At 39.2% G+C, this 17918-nt stretch overlaps 1 protein-coding gene across 3 annotated transcripts in view; it reads left to right on the top strand.

Moving 5' to 3' along the window:
- The window catches only part of CNTNAP4 (contactin associated protein family member 4), a 238891-nt gene extending 221593 nt beyond the window's left edge, over window positions 1-17298 (top strand). For 2 of the 3 annotated variants that reach the window (XM_082712184.1, XM_082712186.1), the window contains exons 22-24: window positions 10113-10334; window positions 10682-10753; window positions 14961-15708. In XM_082712184.1, the coding sequence (XP_082568310.1) occupies window positions 10113-10334; window positions 10682-10753; window positions 14961-15154 (488 nt within the window). In that variant the 3' untranslated portion in view covers window positions 15155-15708. Of the gene's footprint in view, window positions 1-10112; window positions 10335-10681; window positions 10754-14960 lie in introns of all 3 variants that reach the window. The other variant, XM_082712185.1, reaches the window with a different exon arrangement.
- The last annotated feature ends 620 nt before the right edge of the window (window positions 17299-17918 follow it).

Genomic DNA, 17918 nt, shown 5'->3' with positions numbered 1-17918 from the left:
CATTTTAACATCAAAATATATATACATTTTTTTATACTTGCCAACAAGGACTAGGTGGAAAGAGGAACAGTACATTTTGAAAGGGTTTTCTTTTTAGTTATAAGTAAATTATAAAGAAGAGTGATACTTAACATGATTTGGTGGGGATGGAGACCTCTTGTAGTCCAATGTTCATCACTTGATTGGTATTTGATGCTAGCCTGGAATATTTCCCCTCAGACAGTAAATGGAATCTTTTATTTTTTGAACTCTTCAGTTATTTGTACCTTGACTAATTATTCCTAACATTTCCTGAACATAATCTCAGAATTCTGAGAAATATTTGATTAAACCCGTGGGTGAGTGATCAAAATATTGGTCCTTGAGAAGGTTAATAGTTAAATTTATGAATATGTATAGGTTTTCTAGGACTATGAGCACCGAAATTGTGTGCTCTCAGTCTACAAACAAACGGAAATATGAGTTGCAATGTTCTCTCAGTATGCTAGAGTGGACATGTGCAAAGTACTTCTTAGATATTTGGAAGCTTACCTGAAAAATTCCAAGTGAGTATCATCATGTAAATTATGTAAATTCGACTATAGCAATAAAAAAATCAAATAAATATAACAAATCCTGATCTCAAGAGTTCCTCAGTCGAGCAGGGTCTGAGATGAGGCATTACATAAAAATGTAAAACACAAGATAGAAAATTTTAACAGCCATGCATAATGTTAATACAATCATATTTTTGAAGAATAAAATCTTCAAATTTAATGCCACAGTTACTGATGAAAATACCTTTTGTGAGTAGAAATATGTTAAATATATTATAAAACAATTGGGAAACTTATCTGCATTCTATTAGGAGGATTGTATTAGTCAAATAGTAGAATAATAACATTCATTATATAAATATTTGTTTCCCTTTTTGTAAATGAGGAGGGAGATTAGTAGGGAATTAAAGATGTTAATGTTTTTATTCAAGAATAGCATATTATTAAAATGCATATCACTCATACTGAAAAATAAGATTAAAGTCCAGATTCAGCAATGAACTTTATAGTCTGAATCAATTCTTCTCCTAAAAGTATAGGTAAGAATTTATATGGTGTGTACCTAAGGTTAGGATCTTGACCAAGGACCAAGAACTAATCCTCTATTCAAGTCATTTGTAATTCAAAGGAGAATAATAATTTATGGTCAAATTTGGTGTGGTATATCAATTTACAATTAAATATATGTAGTATATTATTATATTTTAATATGGTATATTAATTTGTAGTAAAATAGTTGCAAAAATGGAGCTGTTAATTTTCCAGAGAATTGTTCTTAGAGTTTCTTATTACATTAGGCTGGGTCTTCTTAGAGTTTCTTATTACATTAGGCTGGGTCTTCCAAGAAGCTGTCACCAAGTCAAAATCAACCACGTGAGGATTTTATTCAGGGAACAACTTATAAAAAAGAAAGTGAGGTGGGAGCTGGTCAAGAGTGGAGAGCCATCACATGGCCATGCAACTCTGCCTCCTAATGAAGGAAAGAGAATGAAAAAGTTAGAAGGATCTTGGAAGTTTGTGCCATGTCAGAAGGGTTGAGCAGTCTTTGGGGAGCCCTTGAGTCAGCCAGCCATCAGAAGAATCTCCTGTTTCCCAAGAAGGAGCCTGCCTTGGGAATCCCTGCTGTGATCAGCCACCACTGGGAGCCACTCACAGGAAGCAGGACCTTGGCCCACATATAAAGATAGGTTTCAGAGGGCCCTAGGTCAGTTACTCTCCTCTAGTTGGAGGCCTGCAAGGACTTTGTCATGGCCCCACATATATCAAATATGTTTTTCTATTTGGAAGCTCATTTTTCTTAGATTCATTTAGCGCATACTTTGTGATCTGTGTGACCTGTTGTGTACACAGAGAGTGCCATTCAGCAAAGTGGACATTGTGTCTGCCCTCACAGAGCTTTTGTTTAGTGGGCACACACACAATTGTCACACACAATGTCCCTGTGTATGCAGTTGAGTATAATGGGCCTTATATCACTTTAGATAAAATAGTTCCAAATTGCCCCTCAAATAAAAATGAGTTGTAATATTTATGTCATTTTATGATTTCTGAATATTTCTTTTAAGGGAGCAGAATATAAACATTCATCAATCATTTTTTTTTTTTTGGAGTGGCAATTTATCTGCCTTTTCAACCAAAGCCTGAAGGATATGAGCATTCATTGCTATTATAGATGGAAACCCAAAAATAAGGACCTATTTTCCTTCTTTCAACTTTCTCCATTACTCATTTCTTAAATTTAGGAAGAACTATGGACATTATTTTGGATGATTGTCACTGAACAAACATTACTAGCAGATACTCAAAAAGAAGGTAAATTTTAGAAATAATATCAAACAGTATTATGACAACATGGAAACCATCTCTAACTCCCTATTACATTTAAGTTAAGGACTCAGTAACCTTGACAATAATAATCATTAGTAGTCGGGAGGTGTGGTGGGAAGATCAAGGTTTTAGCCAAGCAGCTTAGTTCAGATCCTTCTATGATCAAGAGTACATTAAGTCTGCTCTTCATAGCCGTATCTCATTGTGAGATTAAGCTCTGAATTCTGTGTCTAGATACTTTTATATGTTATTATAGATTTCTAATTTATTTTAGTAAAAATTGGATGATTTGCACTTACCTGAGCGGTAGCTTTTGCACATTAGAGGTCTTGATCAATAGTGATTATTCCTTGGGCACCTGCGTGGCTCAGTTGGTTAAGTGTCTGCCTAGGCTCAGGTCATGATCTCTGGGTCCTGGCATCGAGCCCCATGTCGAAATGAATAAATAAAATCTTTAAGAAAATAGTGATTATTCCTCTCTCCTGAGGACACAGCGCCAGGAGGTAGCTCAGTTCACTGCAGTGGAGATTAGGCCACATGTAGATAATGTCTGTAGTCAGCAAGGAAAGGACAGCCAGTCTCCACTGAGAGCTGGAGGAACAACTTCGAGTGTGTCAGGAATCCTTTATGTAAAACTCACTTCAGTGCCTAGAGGCAGGGAGAAATCAGATGACCTAAGTCCTGATTTTGTAATTATATTGTGATAGGACACATAAGAGAATGGTTATTTTAAAAGCAGATTTTAAAAGAGAAGTACAGCTTAGAAAAGCAGTAAGAAGTCTCAATTGCTTTTCTTCATCAGGTGGATTTTTGAATATTTTAGCAATTATAATGTCATAGACTATCTTTGATGCATAGAGCGGCTTCATCTTGTGGAGGCTCTAATTGTTTCCATAGAATTAATGGCATTATTTTGAACTGGCCGTACCTAGAAGCTTAAAAACCCCTTTCTCCTCATCATGATACAGGAGCATAGATCAAAGTGTCCCATCCCAAACCCAGAGAATAGTCAGGTTGCTGAAACACATATCTGATTTTAATTATAGAGCACGTGGTGTGGTGTGGTAGACGTTGAGATGTTGTCAGAGACTCATAGAATCACAAGGATGTGCTCCAGGTAGGAAGGATGGGTTTGCTCCTTTGACAACGATATCACCCTGATCGCTTTCATTTGGCAAACATACGAAAACAGAGCTCTCCTTACACTTCAAAGAAAATACTGAATGATAAAAGCAAAAGTCACAAATCCCAAATTATATATTTATCAGCTGCCAAAACTAGACACCTTTGTACCATGATAAAACTAGAATAATTCCTAAAGTAAAAAAGAGAAGGCAATTGTTTATTTCTTTAGTTACTGACATGCTTTAAAATGTAACTGCACCAGGAATAAGTAAAAAAATAAAGCCATTGTCAGGGAATTACACTGTCATGTGAGTGACTTAGTAAAGAGCAGGAACTGGTGGAAGAGAAGAGAGAATGAGGTCGGCAGGAGAGTGCGTACAGGAGCTCCGGGCGCAGAGCACGGAGATGCGGGCCAGGCCGGCCTAGTGATGAGCCACGGGACTGGTCCGGCGGAATAAGAGCAGTGAAATGTGAACTCTGCTAGTGTTGTCTTTTGGGTATACTAGAAGGTTAGGGCTGGTTTCCATGTCATCATAGTACAAATTGATATTATTACCTAAAAATTACCCTCCTTGATAACTGTTACTAATGCTTATTAATGAGGACTGGAGATAAAACTTTGTTCCTATGGTTCGTTTCCTTTGTAAAAGGAGCCCTGGAGGACAAGAGGGGAAGCAATTTTTTCCTTTCCAGTCTTCCTTCTGAAAAAGGCAAACAGTCTGACGTCCTTTCTCTATTAAGTATGTTGCTCACGTGTATTAAGGACTGATGTCGAGGTGAACGATTCCTCATCAGCTCCGCTAGGAGAACTATTAACTTCAACATCATATAAGAAGAGATGTAATTGATCTGAGGAACTATGCAGGCATAAAGTTGCTTTGCTAACTCATTAAGGTTTCGTTGGGTCACAATGCCACACTTGAAAAAAGAAACTCCGTGAAGACCATTCCATAACCTTGAGATTGCACCAGACCCTGCACGGAAACATGTGCTCACATCCTGAACGATGTCACCCACTGTGGAATGACGGAAGAATCTCTGTTCGAAGGCGGAGTGAAGTTTACAGTCACTATTACTTGTTTGTGTCAGATCTGTTATGGTCCCGGAACGCTGACCGGCAGCAGTTCCTTGGTCCTTCGTGGTGTGGGAAGAACCAGGCGGCCTCAGACACACTTGGCTCACATTCCTGCATAACTAACAGTCTGCATTACATTCATTTTTACATCCAAAACTCACTGTAAAATGAAGTTCTGAGTTCTGTTTATGGATTGCTTTTCTGTTAGAAGAGTTTTCTAAAAGCCTGCAGATGTTTTTCAGTCATTCTCTGCTGGGCAGTAGCCTTGATATATTTAGAGGCAATGACCCATAGGGATCATTGATCTCTTCTGAGGCTGCAGAGCCAGGAAGTAGCTCAGATTTCTGCAGTGGAGATTTAGGCCAGATGTAAATAAAGTGTGTGGTCAGAGGGAAGAGAGTGTGTACTCCATCTCATAGAGGAGCTATAGGAACAAACGTCAGTCTCGGTGATATTTTATGTAAAACCTGCTTCAAAGCCAAGGGGCTACATAAGACAGTTTGATTAGATTCCTTAAGGGACACTGTGATTGTGTAAATGTCTGTGACACTTAAGACAGGTTATATTCAAAGCAAAAGAGAAGTACGGGTTGCCCAGAGATATCGAACTATAAATAGCTTCTGTATTAATCAGATTTTCAAGGTTATATCTCTGAGCAGTAGGTTTGGTTGGCAAATAAATACGTTTTATGAATAACTGCTTCCTTATCCATGTAGCATTTGCTGACTGCTTTGCCATTTTACTTTTGCACTGACTCTTGTTTATTGAATCCTGGTCGTAATTGCATGTAATGATGAAGATGTCGTGCCGGGTCTCTGACTTAGTGCACCATGTTCTGGCAAGCCTTCTTACCCTTACTTTTACGTGTTAAAGATGCTGAGATTCTTTTGAAACAAGGTCCCTCTTGCTAGGTATAGCCAACCTATTTGGTTTTGTTTTCTGAGGTTTTCTGTTAGTTTGGTAATGAGAGCCACAAGAATTTCCATGAAGCCCTCCTTAAGATATTCTTCCATTTACTTCACGGCCTTTCCAGAAACAGTCCTCTTTCCAGGTATAGAAATGCTCTTCATACGAATTTTAATTCCTTGGGACTCTTATTTTTCTTGCAGGCTTTTTGTTTAAAAGTTTCTTCTTTAACAAAGCAGAAGTCATTCCCTCTGTTAGAAAATACAGTTGAGGCTAATTTTTTATAGGCAAGAATATTAAAAAAATCTGAGTCTGTTAAGGGTTTTTATAACCAGAAATATCTAAAACATGATTGAGTCCTCTCAGGATTTGTGTCAAGCAGGAGACGTCGGTCTTCAATTCCTCCATCCTCCCTGTTCTAATCGTTAAATGGTGTTGGCATTTCAGGAGTCTGATAATCGGAAAGATAGGTATTTTTCTCATAGGCTTTATTAGCACAATTGTCAATGTCCAGTAAGATATCTAATGCCATGTATTTCTAAGGCCAGTTTTGCTTATGAACAACATAGTATAGCTGTTCATTTTGTTTGGACTCAGTTCTGGGAGGTAGCTGAAGAAGCCTGTGCAGTGCCTTTCCTCCTGGTTCTAATTCCTACCCATTGACTCTCCTGAATATAGGGGTTGTTGGTCCCGCCCAGCAGGCAGGGGGAAGCCTGGAGGTTGCCAGTGAAGAAAGTGTTGGGGGACTCCTTGGCCTCTGGTTGGAAGAGAGTTAGGGGCCAGTGTAGGAAAGTCTTGGAGGGCGGACCCTAAATTGTATAGATCCCTCCCCTCCACTTGGAAATGCTTGGCTTGCAGATATCTTTGGACCCCATGGGGAGAGGTCAGCGTTGAAAACATCATTGTGCCCATTTACCCTCTTTGCCAAAGAAGGGAGCAACTTGAAACTTGAGGAGTTCCTGAGTTTTGCAGAGGATGGTCTGAAGTTTGAGTCCTCTCTCTCTGGAGGTTCCATGAGTCCTTGGCCTACAGCCGTCACTGGCATGGGGCAACTCCATGGTCTCCCTTCTCTGATGTCAGCCACCAGGACGTCAGTGACTGAAAAGCTCCTAGCAGATGAGAAAAGCAACTCCATTTTTAAGAAGATGCAATAACCAAAAAAGAAGAAGAAGAAGAAGATTTAACAATAAAATGGGAGAAGAAACAAAACCACCAGAATCATTCCCTATGACAATAAGCCTTTTCAGGGAAACAGACACCATCACAATGAAGCTTAGTAAGAGCACTTGCTTTTAGCAAAGCAACCAAAAGACCGGGAAGAACTAAAAAGTATGGTTGTTCCAGACCAAAAATGTCAAAGTAAGAAAGAGTGATCTTTGTTGAAACTTGAATTCATCACCTAGAAGATCAAGTGAATGAAGCACTTGACTCACACAAAATTAAGTCCTAAATGATAAAAATTAGGTGGGAAGAGTAAAATCCCTTAGAATATGCAGAGGAGACCCCATGTGAATAATCAGAACAAAAAGATTAAAAAATTGGAGGTGAATGGGGTGCCTGGTGGTACCTTCGGTTAAGTGCCCAACTCTTGGTTTCAGCTCAGGTCCAGTTGTGAGATCTAGCCCTGCATTGGGCTCCACGCTCACTGGGGAACCTGCTTGAGGATTCTCTCCTCCTCCCAACGCCTCTTGCTCATTCTCCCTCTCTCTCATTCTCTGTAAAATTAAAGCTAAAAAAAAATATGAAGGTGAAGCAATAGTTGTTTGCACAATGTATGAAATTTTCTAGGCTAAAGAAAATCTTTGTGTCACCACATGATAAGGGCCTACCATGTTCTATGAAAAATTCCTGAATCACCAAATTTTTTTAAAATTTTGAGGAAGAAAAGTAATAGAGCCAGAAGATGCTAGAATTATATCTACAGATTCCTAAGGGAATAGGACTATGAAGAGTCAACCTTAAAAGAGACACACAAAAATCACCTAATCCCTCCAGATAAATTTCTGTTCCAGACATACTCTATCACACTTTCTAAGTCATTTCTTCAGATCATCACCACTCTAGTGGTTTCTAGATCATCACCGCTCATTCCTGTTTCTGTGTTTATTTTCTGACTTTGTTACTAGAATGTGAGATGCCTGATATGCAGGGAATCTATTTCCTGTCTTGGTAGCTCTTAAAACAAGTATCAGTTGACTAACTGCCCACTTTAAGTTTTAGAATTTAAAGTATTTTATACAGTAACTTGTTATATGTAAAATGTTTTGGACTTGAAGGTATAGTTTTTAATATCCATCTCAGGGCACCTGGATGGCTCAGTTCAGTTAAGCATCCACCTCTTAGTTTTCGGCTAAGGTCCTGATCTCATGGTGGTGAGATCAAGCCCCACGTCATTGGGGTCCATGCTCAGCGGAAGTCTACTGGGATATTCTCTCTCTCTGCACTTTATCCCACTAGCTCTTTCTCTCTCTCTCCCAAACAAGAAAATCTTTTTTAAAAAGTAAAATAGAATTAATCTCCTATCAGATTTGTACCAGAGAAGTGAATCTTATCTATTTACATTTTTTTCTAGTTCAAAAGATAAGATTTTTTAAAACTCTACAGAAATTGTAATCAAGATTTTAACATGGTGGAATAAATGTGAAATGCACCGTCTTGGTTATGCTGCTATTAATGTATGTTTTCTTTTCTTATTAAAGTTAAAAAAAAAAAAAAACCCAAAGCAAGAATGCTGTCTTTCTAAACATAAATATATTTGAATGTATATCCATTCAAGTGAGCGAATGCTCTGTGTTGGGAGTTAGTTCTTGGCTTCTGCACGTGGACGGAATGGCTTCTAGTAACAGCATGATGCTGGGGGTTGAGGGTCACCTATGGGTCCAGGGAGCCCGCCTTTGTGCAGTGATGTGGAATGGCCTGGTGGTCTGAACATGGCCTTCTAAGACGGAGAATGCTTAAGCCCAAGTGCCATGTATCTGTCCCCCACAGCAGGAGAGGAAGGTCGTCCCTCTGCTGTTCAGACCGGAGGATGACGTTCGTGATACTCACCATTTAATCAGCATTTTTTTTTAAGATTTTATTTATTTATTTGGCAGAGACACAGCAAGAGAGGGAACACAAGCAGGGGGAATGGTAGAGGGAGAAGCAGGCTTCCCACTGAGCAGGGAGCCTGATGCAGGGCTCGATCCCAGGACCCCGGGATCATGACCTGGGCGGGAGGAAGACTCTTAATGACTGAGCCACCCAGGCACCCCTTAATCAGCATTTTTATCATTAGGTATAAAGTGTGGTTGGAAATGGAACAAAATGGGTGTTCTTCAGAATTCTTAACAAGTGGGTTCAATCAGAGCTGAATTGTCCAGAGTCACTTCAAGACTAGCTGCTCTCAAGCCAAAAAATAATAATAACAAAATAAATAAGAGGCACTGCAGAAGATAGGAACAGAGGAGAGAAAACAATGTGTCAGTCAGAAAGCAGTTCATAAGTAGCAGAGCCTTGTGGCTTGGAGCCCGACAGGCCCGACTCAGAATGCCTACGGCTCCCAGCAGACCCGAGTCCTGGGAACTGCAAACACGAGCACGCAAACCCCTGACCACAGTGCTGAGCGCATTCATAGCACCCAATAAATACTTAATACCTGTTATCCTTTAAAAAAAAGAGAGAGAGAGAAGTGCAGATTGTGCCTGTGTCCCTGTACACGCAGAGCAGGTGAGAGGAGTCGTGCTGTTCTCCGGTCCCACTGGGTGGGTTGCACGCATTGTCGTCTGACAGCATTTGAACTTTAAAACTCTACGGGTCATTCGCCCGGTTTCAACTGCAGCCTCACCAAGCATAAAATGTAAATATAGTCTTCACTGTAAAACTGTGAATTAATATTCTGACATTCAAACCAATCTCCGCGCCACAGTAGTCGCAGATAAACTAAACTCCTGTTGGTGCGGGGGAGGGGTTCTTTGTCTCAAGGGGACAGGAGACTCGCACAAGTCTGAGTGACAGGCAGCACAGAAAGAGGGAGAAAAGGCAGCAAGGTATGAACATTTTCACTGCTGTGCCTGAGTCATTAGGGGGATTTTTTGGGGTGAAGCCTCCACCACGTGATAACATCCCCCTGCGTGTTCGGTTGGGGTCGCAGAGTACAGGAAAGCTTTCGGGCCAGACCGAATTGTCTGGTTGGGCAGTGGATAAGGGAACTCTAGAAGCTCAATTTTCCATCTAGCTTCCGTGCTTTTCATATTTACGTCTCACAAGCTGAGCCGAATTTATTTCCAAATCAGGAAGCACTTTACTCTCTTACTCCAAGCCCTGTCACAAATCATGTTAATGATCTATGTTTCAATTTACCATCTCACAAACCCTCATCAGTTCAAAACCTGGCCCCTTCTTAGGGAGACTTCAATCACTTCGATGTTCACCACATCATATCAAATTAGCCATCCTTAAAACTTGCCTTCATTCACTTGGAGAGGCTCAACAGTAGTCACGGAGAGACTTACTGGATCTGACTCTTTTAATGAAGACAAAAAAGGGGAATTTAGTCTCCCGCATATGTGTCACTGTTGTATTACCAGACTCAAACATTCTTTGTGTAGCCTTGCCTGTTCACTCTTGCACAGTTACTAACATTTTGCTGTTTGGGTTCACAGAACACAGTGATGTAGACCAGGAGACGGCACTGGCCGGCGCGCAGGGCTTCCTGGGCTGTCTCTCTGCCGTGCAGCTCAGCCACGTGGCCCCGCTGAAGGCTGCGCTGCAGCCCAGCCACCCGGCCCCCATCACCGTCTCGGGACATGTGACAGAGTCCAGCTGTATGGCCCAGGCCGGCACTGACGCCACATTGAGAGAAAGGACACACTCATTTGCAGGTGGTGTGTGGCTCCTCCTTTACACACCGACAAACACACCGGTCCCCTGGACATTGAGTGCTCTGATGCTGCTGCGGCAGCATGTTCTCAAGGTGGCCTCTCAAAATTGGCTTTGTTAGCTTGATGACCAGTTGCCTTGCCCATTTCTTCTCTAGATTCTCAGTGCTTTATTCACGTGAGCCCTGCGCTTGACACTTCTGAGCTTAAAAAAAATTGTCCGTAGAGATCCCACCTTGACTTGGCTAATTCTGCTCTGGTTTAAAATGTTTTAAGATTTTTATTTTTCCAAAATTTCCTCTTTTGCTTGGCCGTATCACTCCATTCCCCCCTTTTATATCCTTTTACTACAGATCATTCGGGAACAAGAGACAACAGACAACCCCATGCTAATGCGATCAGAAGTGACTCTGCAGTGATTGGAGGTAACAGAAAACCTGGATGGGCTCTTCTTTGATACCTCCCATTACTAGAAGTGGCAAATATTTAGTGTCAGAGAAACCATGAAGAATCCACATACATCCCCAGGGTCAGGCACTGAAGCCTTAGGTCAGCAGGGTTGGTTTATTATTTATACCGGATTGCCTTTTAGAGTCTTCTTGAATTCCCGACTTCCTTGAAGAGTTTCAGTATAAATAATGGATAATTTCACCAAGGCACCACACTCAAGGAATAGTTGCTAAACTGTGTAAAAATGAGTTCTCATTTAGCTTGAAAGTGGCCTTTTACAATCCCTAGGGACATCTGAATATACTGGAGGAAGCAGTACGGGTTTTGTTGGCTTCTTGGAATTTGTTGTATCGCTTCTGCAAGAGTTTCTGTCAACAGTGGGAAAAACTAATATTTTTGTTGTGGCCATGCTCAATAAAGTGGATAGTTCCACGGTTTAGGTCACATCAATGAATATTACATTTTCAGTTGCATTTTTGTCAAATATTAGGCTAGGAATAAAAGTGATTCAAAGTTATTTTAAATTGAAGAATTAACCCCCCAAATTTAAAAATAGTTCTTGCTGACAATGAAACAGTGTATTTTCTGAGACATAATTTATTCAAAACCACCCCCCAAATATATAGTTTTCTCCTGATCAGTGGTCTTAAGAAGGTCATTAATCACGCTCTGCATAGGATAAGAACGTAAAAAGTAAACAGTTATTTTATTATATTGCCAGATACTATAATTACTTTTTTACTTGGGCAGTTTATGTGGGCTTTTTACTGATCCATTCTGTTCCATTTTTTACACGTTCACTCATCCAGACATCGACTTCTTTTAAGAAGTTAGGATTTTACTGAGACAGACGATAGTACTAGTCAAATCTTTTTGAGGATATTAACATCCCCACTGCTATTTCGGGTATTTTTCTTTTATCAAACTAGTGGTGGAAATTAAAGATACATAAGATAGAATTCCCATTTAGTCATACAACAAGCAAAAAAACCAACCAAGCAAACAACAGTAAGACCTGCTAGAAGAGTGGTTAATAACCGCATGCCTAAAAGAAATACATGAGTATATTGTTATTAATATATTATATGGTTAAAAACTCATACAGAGCTCTAGCATTTAATGTGCTTCACGTTTTAAACTAGGATTCCTTGTTAAACAGATTGTCTCAGTCTCATAATGGTGTTTCGTTTATACATTTAACTAGTATAGATATAAGACAATATAGAAAGAGATAGATACACTTAGAGAGTGATTGGACAGTCAAGCCAGTGTTGAAACAAAATAATCTTTAGAATATTTTGCTTTGGGCAGAGATCATTGGCAGGACTTACAGAATAAAGGAGGGGTATGTTGGTAAGTCATTCTATGTTATTCTAGAATGGAAACAAGTTATATGTCACCTGTGAAATCTCGCTTGGCTCAAAGGCAGAACACAGAGAAAGACAACGTGGCAAGTTTGCAGCCCAGGGGCTGAGGGTCTAGGAGTCCAGTCATGCCTGCTTTTGGTCATTGCAGAGACTAAGCCTCAGAAGTAGAGCAGCTGGGATGGCCGTTTCAGCTCTGAAGGCCTTGTCTGGGACCACATGCGATTTATCTGCTCATTCACAGAATATCATCCTCTGGGGTGTTTCTCCATCTGGTAGCATCGTGATATAATTTTTCACCCGTTGTCTAGTTACTCCTAAATTGCACCCACTGTGTAACAATAATTAATCCATTTAAAATTCCTCCAAATTGGCTAATCGCCCTATGTTCTACATTTTAGATGATCTTTCTCTTCACTTACAAACACCGAATACTGTAAGATAAGAAAATTGTTTAATAAGACATTTAAAACTGTGACCCAGATATTACAGAGGGTTTCTGACCGAGCTGTGCAGATACGGATGGTGAGATTTAGACAAAGAGTAAGCTACGTAATTTCTTCATAAAAACACATTCACACAGAGCTTCAGATGGCAATGTCATAGAGCACACTGGTTGGCCATATTTAATTTAGTGTATTTTGGGGGGAGGTAGAACAGGTTAGATCAAGGTTTTCCTTGGACATAACACATCCGGACATAATACCTTCCCCAGATTAAAGGAGATAAATCACATACATGGAACAAACTATTTCCAGAGTCCATTCACAATTATGACTGTCTGGATGTCTTGTCTGGGCCACTGTAATGTAGATGTTTATTTTCTAATTGCTGAGGCCTGCTCTCCATACTGGACTTCATCAGTTTTTCACATTGAAATTATTCAGAATATCTCTCTTGATACCAGAGGCCTATAACAAGATACCAGACAATAGAAATATTTATAGCAATTCGACTGATGAAAGGAAAATATAGAAAACAATTGGATATTCTGAATAAAATTACTACTTATTAATATGACTACTACTAATAAAATAACCATGCCCGTTAGTAAATTTTTTAGATTTTAGGTAACAGAATTTGGTGTCACATTTATATCAGATTTATGAGCAAGAATTGCTGTCCTTCTCAGGTAAGGTTGACCCAGCCAAAAATTGGCTCAGCCATTGGCAATACTCTGATTTGATGTCGTGAATCCGCCCACTGAATCATGTGCTTGGGAATCAGCTGCGTTGGTGAGAAATCACAGTTTCTGGTAACAGTGATTCAGTGTGTTGGCTTGGTGGGCTCCATTCAAGTTAGATGCACCTAATTGAAACAAGAATGAAGACTCCTAGCTTTACAATATGACAGGTGACCCACCTTGCTATTTCCACCATACCTACTTTTGTCTAAAAACAACTACATCCGTTAACACCCCCACTGTTTTTATCAGAAAAGTCCCTAAGTATTAAGAAACTCTCAAATTCATAGTGACGGGCAGTGGTTTTCCAAATTCTATTTTTCATTGGAAAGTTTGACTTTTATTACTGATAACATATATTGTCCGTTGTTTTTTCTTGAAGTGATGGGCTTACTTCACTCATTTTCAGAGAAAATATCTGACGAGTACGAATCAAAACAACCACGGTTGGTTAGTCATTCTTTCAAATGAAAATGGTGTTCCATGAAGCAAAGAGTAACTAGTTGAGCTCACAAGTTACCTTTTCCTGGGTACAAGTGCTTTTCCTGGGGACAGCTACCATACTGGGAGATATACCCCAAGTACTTTCTGTTTCATCATCCAAAATGTTAAAAAGACAAAAAGCCAAAGGTTCAGATTTCAGAAAATATTGTTAGTGTTTCATCAAGGGCACTCTCAAGTGAAGCTAGCTTTTTTTCTTTTTTTCCAGGGTTGCTTGGCAGTGTGTAAATGAATTCAATGACCAGTGTCATAGTTTGGTAGCCTTGTCTTAATTTATGCTAAGGTACCAGGAATTTTACCCAACCTTGTTTTACATTAGCAATGGATATGTCAACACAATGGAAAAGTCATCTTAGAATTATTATGAAAATAGCTTTGACCCTGTAGACCTCCTCAAAGTGTTCTGGGGACCATCAGGGACTCACAGGTCGCACTTTGAAGAACTTCTAGCCCAATGGAATGCCAAGATTGATACCCATATATTGGTATAGTTAACAGTTGTAGTATTTAAGACTTTGATTTATAACTGGATGTTTCAGAACATCAATATTCCTCATATAGAAATAAGCTAAATCATCTATATTATCCATATGAATATATTTCACTAATCAAGATCATTCAGACACCTATATCCTGGTCCTCCTACTAAATCAGCAGTATGATGAACTATTGCAGATCAACTGAATTACAATCTTTAAATATTTAAGTACAAAAGCACATTCAGTCATTTTATAATTACTACTCTCTATAATCTTAAAATAATTAAAATCTGTGTATTGATATGCCATGATCACATGGTCTTACAGACATGTCGGTAACATCTTGTGTTTAATGTAAACACACTAAAAAATTATAAAATAAATGGAAATGCACTAAATAAATCCAGTATTACACGCATGCAGAGTAAATGAAGGTAAACCTAGCAGGCTGGCGGAACTCAGAGACAGACTCAATGTATTACAATACAACCCAATCCAAAAATACCTGAAGTTTGTTTTTTTTTTAATTTGTAGATACCAGATGTTCGGTTTATGTAGAAAATAATTGTATTATGACTTATTAAGCAATGAAGCCAGCAGGGCTTCGGTATGGACAAAAATTCTGATTTTGCATTGTTTTCTCTTCTCTCGCTAGGTTTGATAGCTGTTGTGGTCTTTATCTTGCTGTGCATCGCTGCCATAGCCGTTCGCATCTATCAGCAGAAAAGGTTATACAAAAGGAATGAGGCAAAAAGGTCAGAGAATGCAGACAGTGCCGAGGCTGTTTTGAAAAGTGAGCTTAATGTACAAAGCGCAGTCAATGAAAATCAGAGAGAGTACTTCTTCTGATGGGCGGCTGTGATTTAACTTGCAGTTCCGACGGTCTGTTCTAATAGCCAGGGGCTCTCAGTGGACAAGAAAACGCTCTTCCACTGAACGTACAGGCACTGGATTTGCAGCACAGCCATCTTGCCGTAGCCAGACTCGAGATGGCTTCGGAAGGCCTCGTGCAGTGACGTATTTCCCATAGCAGTCGTTCCATAGAACAAAGAATTGGCTATTGCTCTTAATTTCCAACTGTTCTGGTAGGATCTAAAACAGAAGTTTGACTCACTGGATGACTACGGTTTTTGAACGTGAACACTGTAGCCCTGGTCTCTCAATCATGTGATACTTCAGTTTTGTTAGAGGTAAAAAATCCAAATTGGACTCTAACAACCTTGCTTTATTTGAGAACACGCGCTGTGTTTGCTTTAGTGTCCCTCGCGGTGTTATTCATAGGCCTGGAAACGCTTCTCAGATCCCGCTTGGCTGGCGTTTGCATCTTCAGTGGCCAAAAGTATATCAACCCTTTGCCTTTCTCTCTGTATTACATTCAATACAATTTATCAATAGTCTTGAAAGATGTTTTGTTGTCATTGGTTTGATCGTAGCGCTCTTTTTCTATTTGACTCTTCTTAATGATTTCAAACACATTAGGTTTGGAGGGTCAGACTTCAGCTCTGAACGTAAAAATCCATATGTGACAAGACTCAGAGAGTGCATTGGTTGCCAGCGTGTGATTTCTGCCTTTTAAATTTCTCATCATCTGCTGTCTGGGTTCAGGGTTGGCTGGATGACGCCAGTTTCCCAAAGAATGTGAAGTGTTTGCAACCACTAAACTTGCTGATATAAAAAACACAATTCTTAACAATGCCAAAAAAAAATTTTTATTTACAACTGTAATGTCTTGTATGAAATGTACTTTTGAGAATACTTTACCCGAGCCTTATGCCAGTTTTCTTTCTTGTTTGTGCTTCTGTTTTTCTAAAGCCTGTCACCCAATTTTCTTTGATCTCCCTTGACTATATTCTGTGGAGCATGTTCCTTATGTATTAAAAAAAAAAAAAAAAAAAAAGAAGAGAGTTCGAGGTAGAGAGCTCCATTCCCCGTTCTAAAATGTATACCCCTTCAGGCATACATTTTTCCGTGCACTGACCCCCAGGACAGACTTTTCGAAGTAGAAACTGCAACATGCCCCCTTTCACCAAAGCCAGCGGAGCATTAAACCGCTCACTGTAAAGGGTGGCGGCATATTCTACGATCTGTGCGAAGCCCGCCATTTTGTGGTGTCTCACTTAAGGTGACGGGGTGATTTCTTAAAAAGTACCAAAAATCAATATAACCTACTGACTAGTACATTCTGATTAGGGTGTGTGTATACATACCAAGAGATCAGAGGATTATCAGTAACCTTACGAAACTTGTTGCAATATGGATTTTGAGGCAAAGCAAACAAGATGGGTGCATGTAGTCATCTTGAAATTTCATTAGCCAACTATGTAATAAAGGCACTTTGCTGTTTATGATCACACGTTCTAGGTGCCTGGCAAGGAAAAATTGGATTCCTTCGTGTGTCCACACCAGAACAATTTGGAAATACATAAACTAAGCATCGTATTTTCCTTCTTAACTTCCTTACGGAAGCTGCTCGTCTTTCCCATAACTCTATATTCATTTTACTGTTTCTGTAAATGCCTAAGTGTTAAGATACGATTAACATGGTAGCTTATGAAGGACCTATGTTGATAAAGGGCACACTTTTTTTTTTTAATTGAAAGACTTGAAGGATTAAACACAGACATGGTAGTTTTTATTTGATGCAAAGCCAAATACGAGCATCATAACAGCCCTGATCTGTTGCAAGTGTTCATGTGATTTAGTGGCCGCATTAACCCAGTTGGAGATGTAGACAGGTTTATAGATGGGGAAGCCGCATGGTTCTGTGTGGTCCGCACTCCTGGAACCTGTACCATTATGGCATTGATTCATCCTATGTCCTGATTTTCATGTCCTGATTTGTAATCTCTTTCGTCTTTTTTTCTTAATAAAATGCATTTTTGAAGTAAAATGCAGAATATATTTTAAGAGATGTTGTATAGTTTAAAATGAGGGAATTATACTGGATTTTCATTTTCTTAAAACAGTAAAAAGATGTGTAGATGTTCACCTTCTTTACTGGTGGTCTGTGTTTTTTAAAGTTTTGGTATATCCTGTGATTATTACGAATTGTTGACAAAAACTACATTTCTTATGCATTTTCTTTTTAAATGGATGCAAAAATGACAGAAAAAAATGGTTATTGATTATAACAAGCAAAGGCAGTCGAACTGCATTTAAAGTTTTGCCAGAGACAGTATTTTGTCAGTGATTGTTTGTTGAAAGGTTTTGTGTATTTAAGTTGGATGATATCCTTTTACTTCTGCAGAAAGAGCTGCCTTGGGCACTATATCAATACACAGGTATATATATATATATATATATATATATATATATATATATATACACACACACATAGAGAGAGAGAGAGAGAGAAAGAATATAGTGCACCCTTCTATGGTACAAACGTTTAAAAAATTCCTTATCTGTGATTTCAAATGAAAACGCTATATAATTAACATTCTCTTTTTGAGATGACGAACTTTCTAAATCTTGTTAAATTCAGATGTACAGTATGCAAATAGGGTGGAATTAATGTGGCCTTGAAGCCTTGCCTCTATGAAATGGGGGTTATTCGTTTTGTGGAAGTTCTGTGCCACTGAATTGTGCCTCGTCCACTCTAGGAAATAGCTTC

This window comes from Mustela nivalis (assembly GCF_964662115.1).
Source record: "Mustela nivalis genome assembly, chromosome: 18".
Lineage (NCBI taxonomy): Eukaryota > Metazoa > Chordata > Mammalia > Carnivora > Mustelidae > Mustela > Mustela nivalis.
The sequence above is the reverse complement of the archived record's forward strand: the minus strand, read 5'-3'. Positions and strand labels throughout refer to the sequence as shown.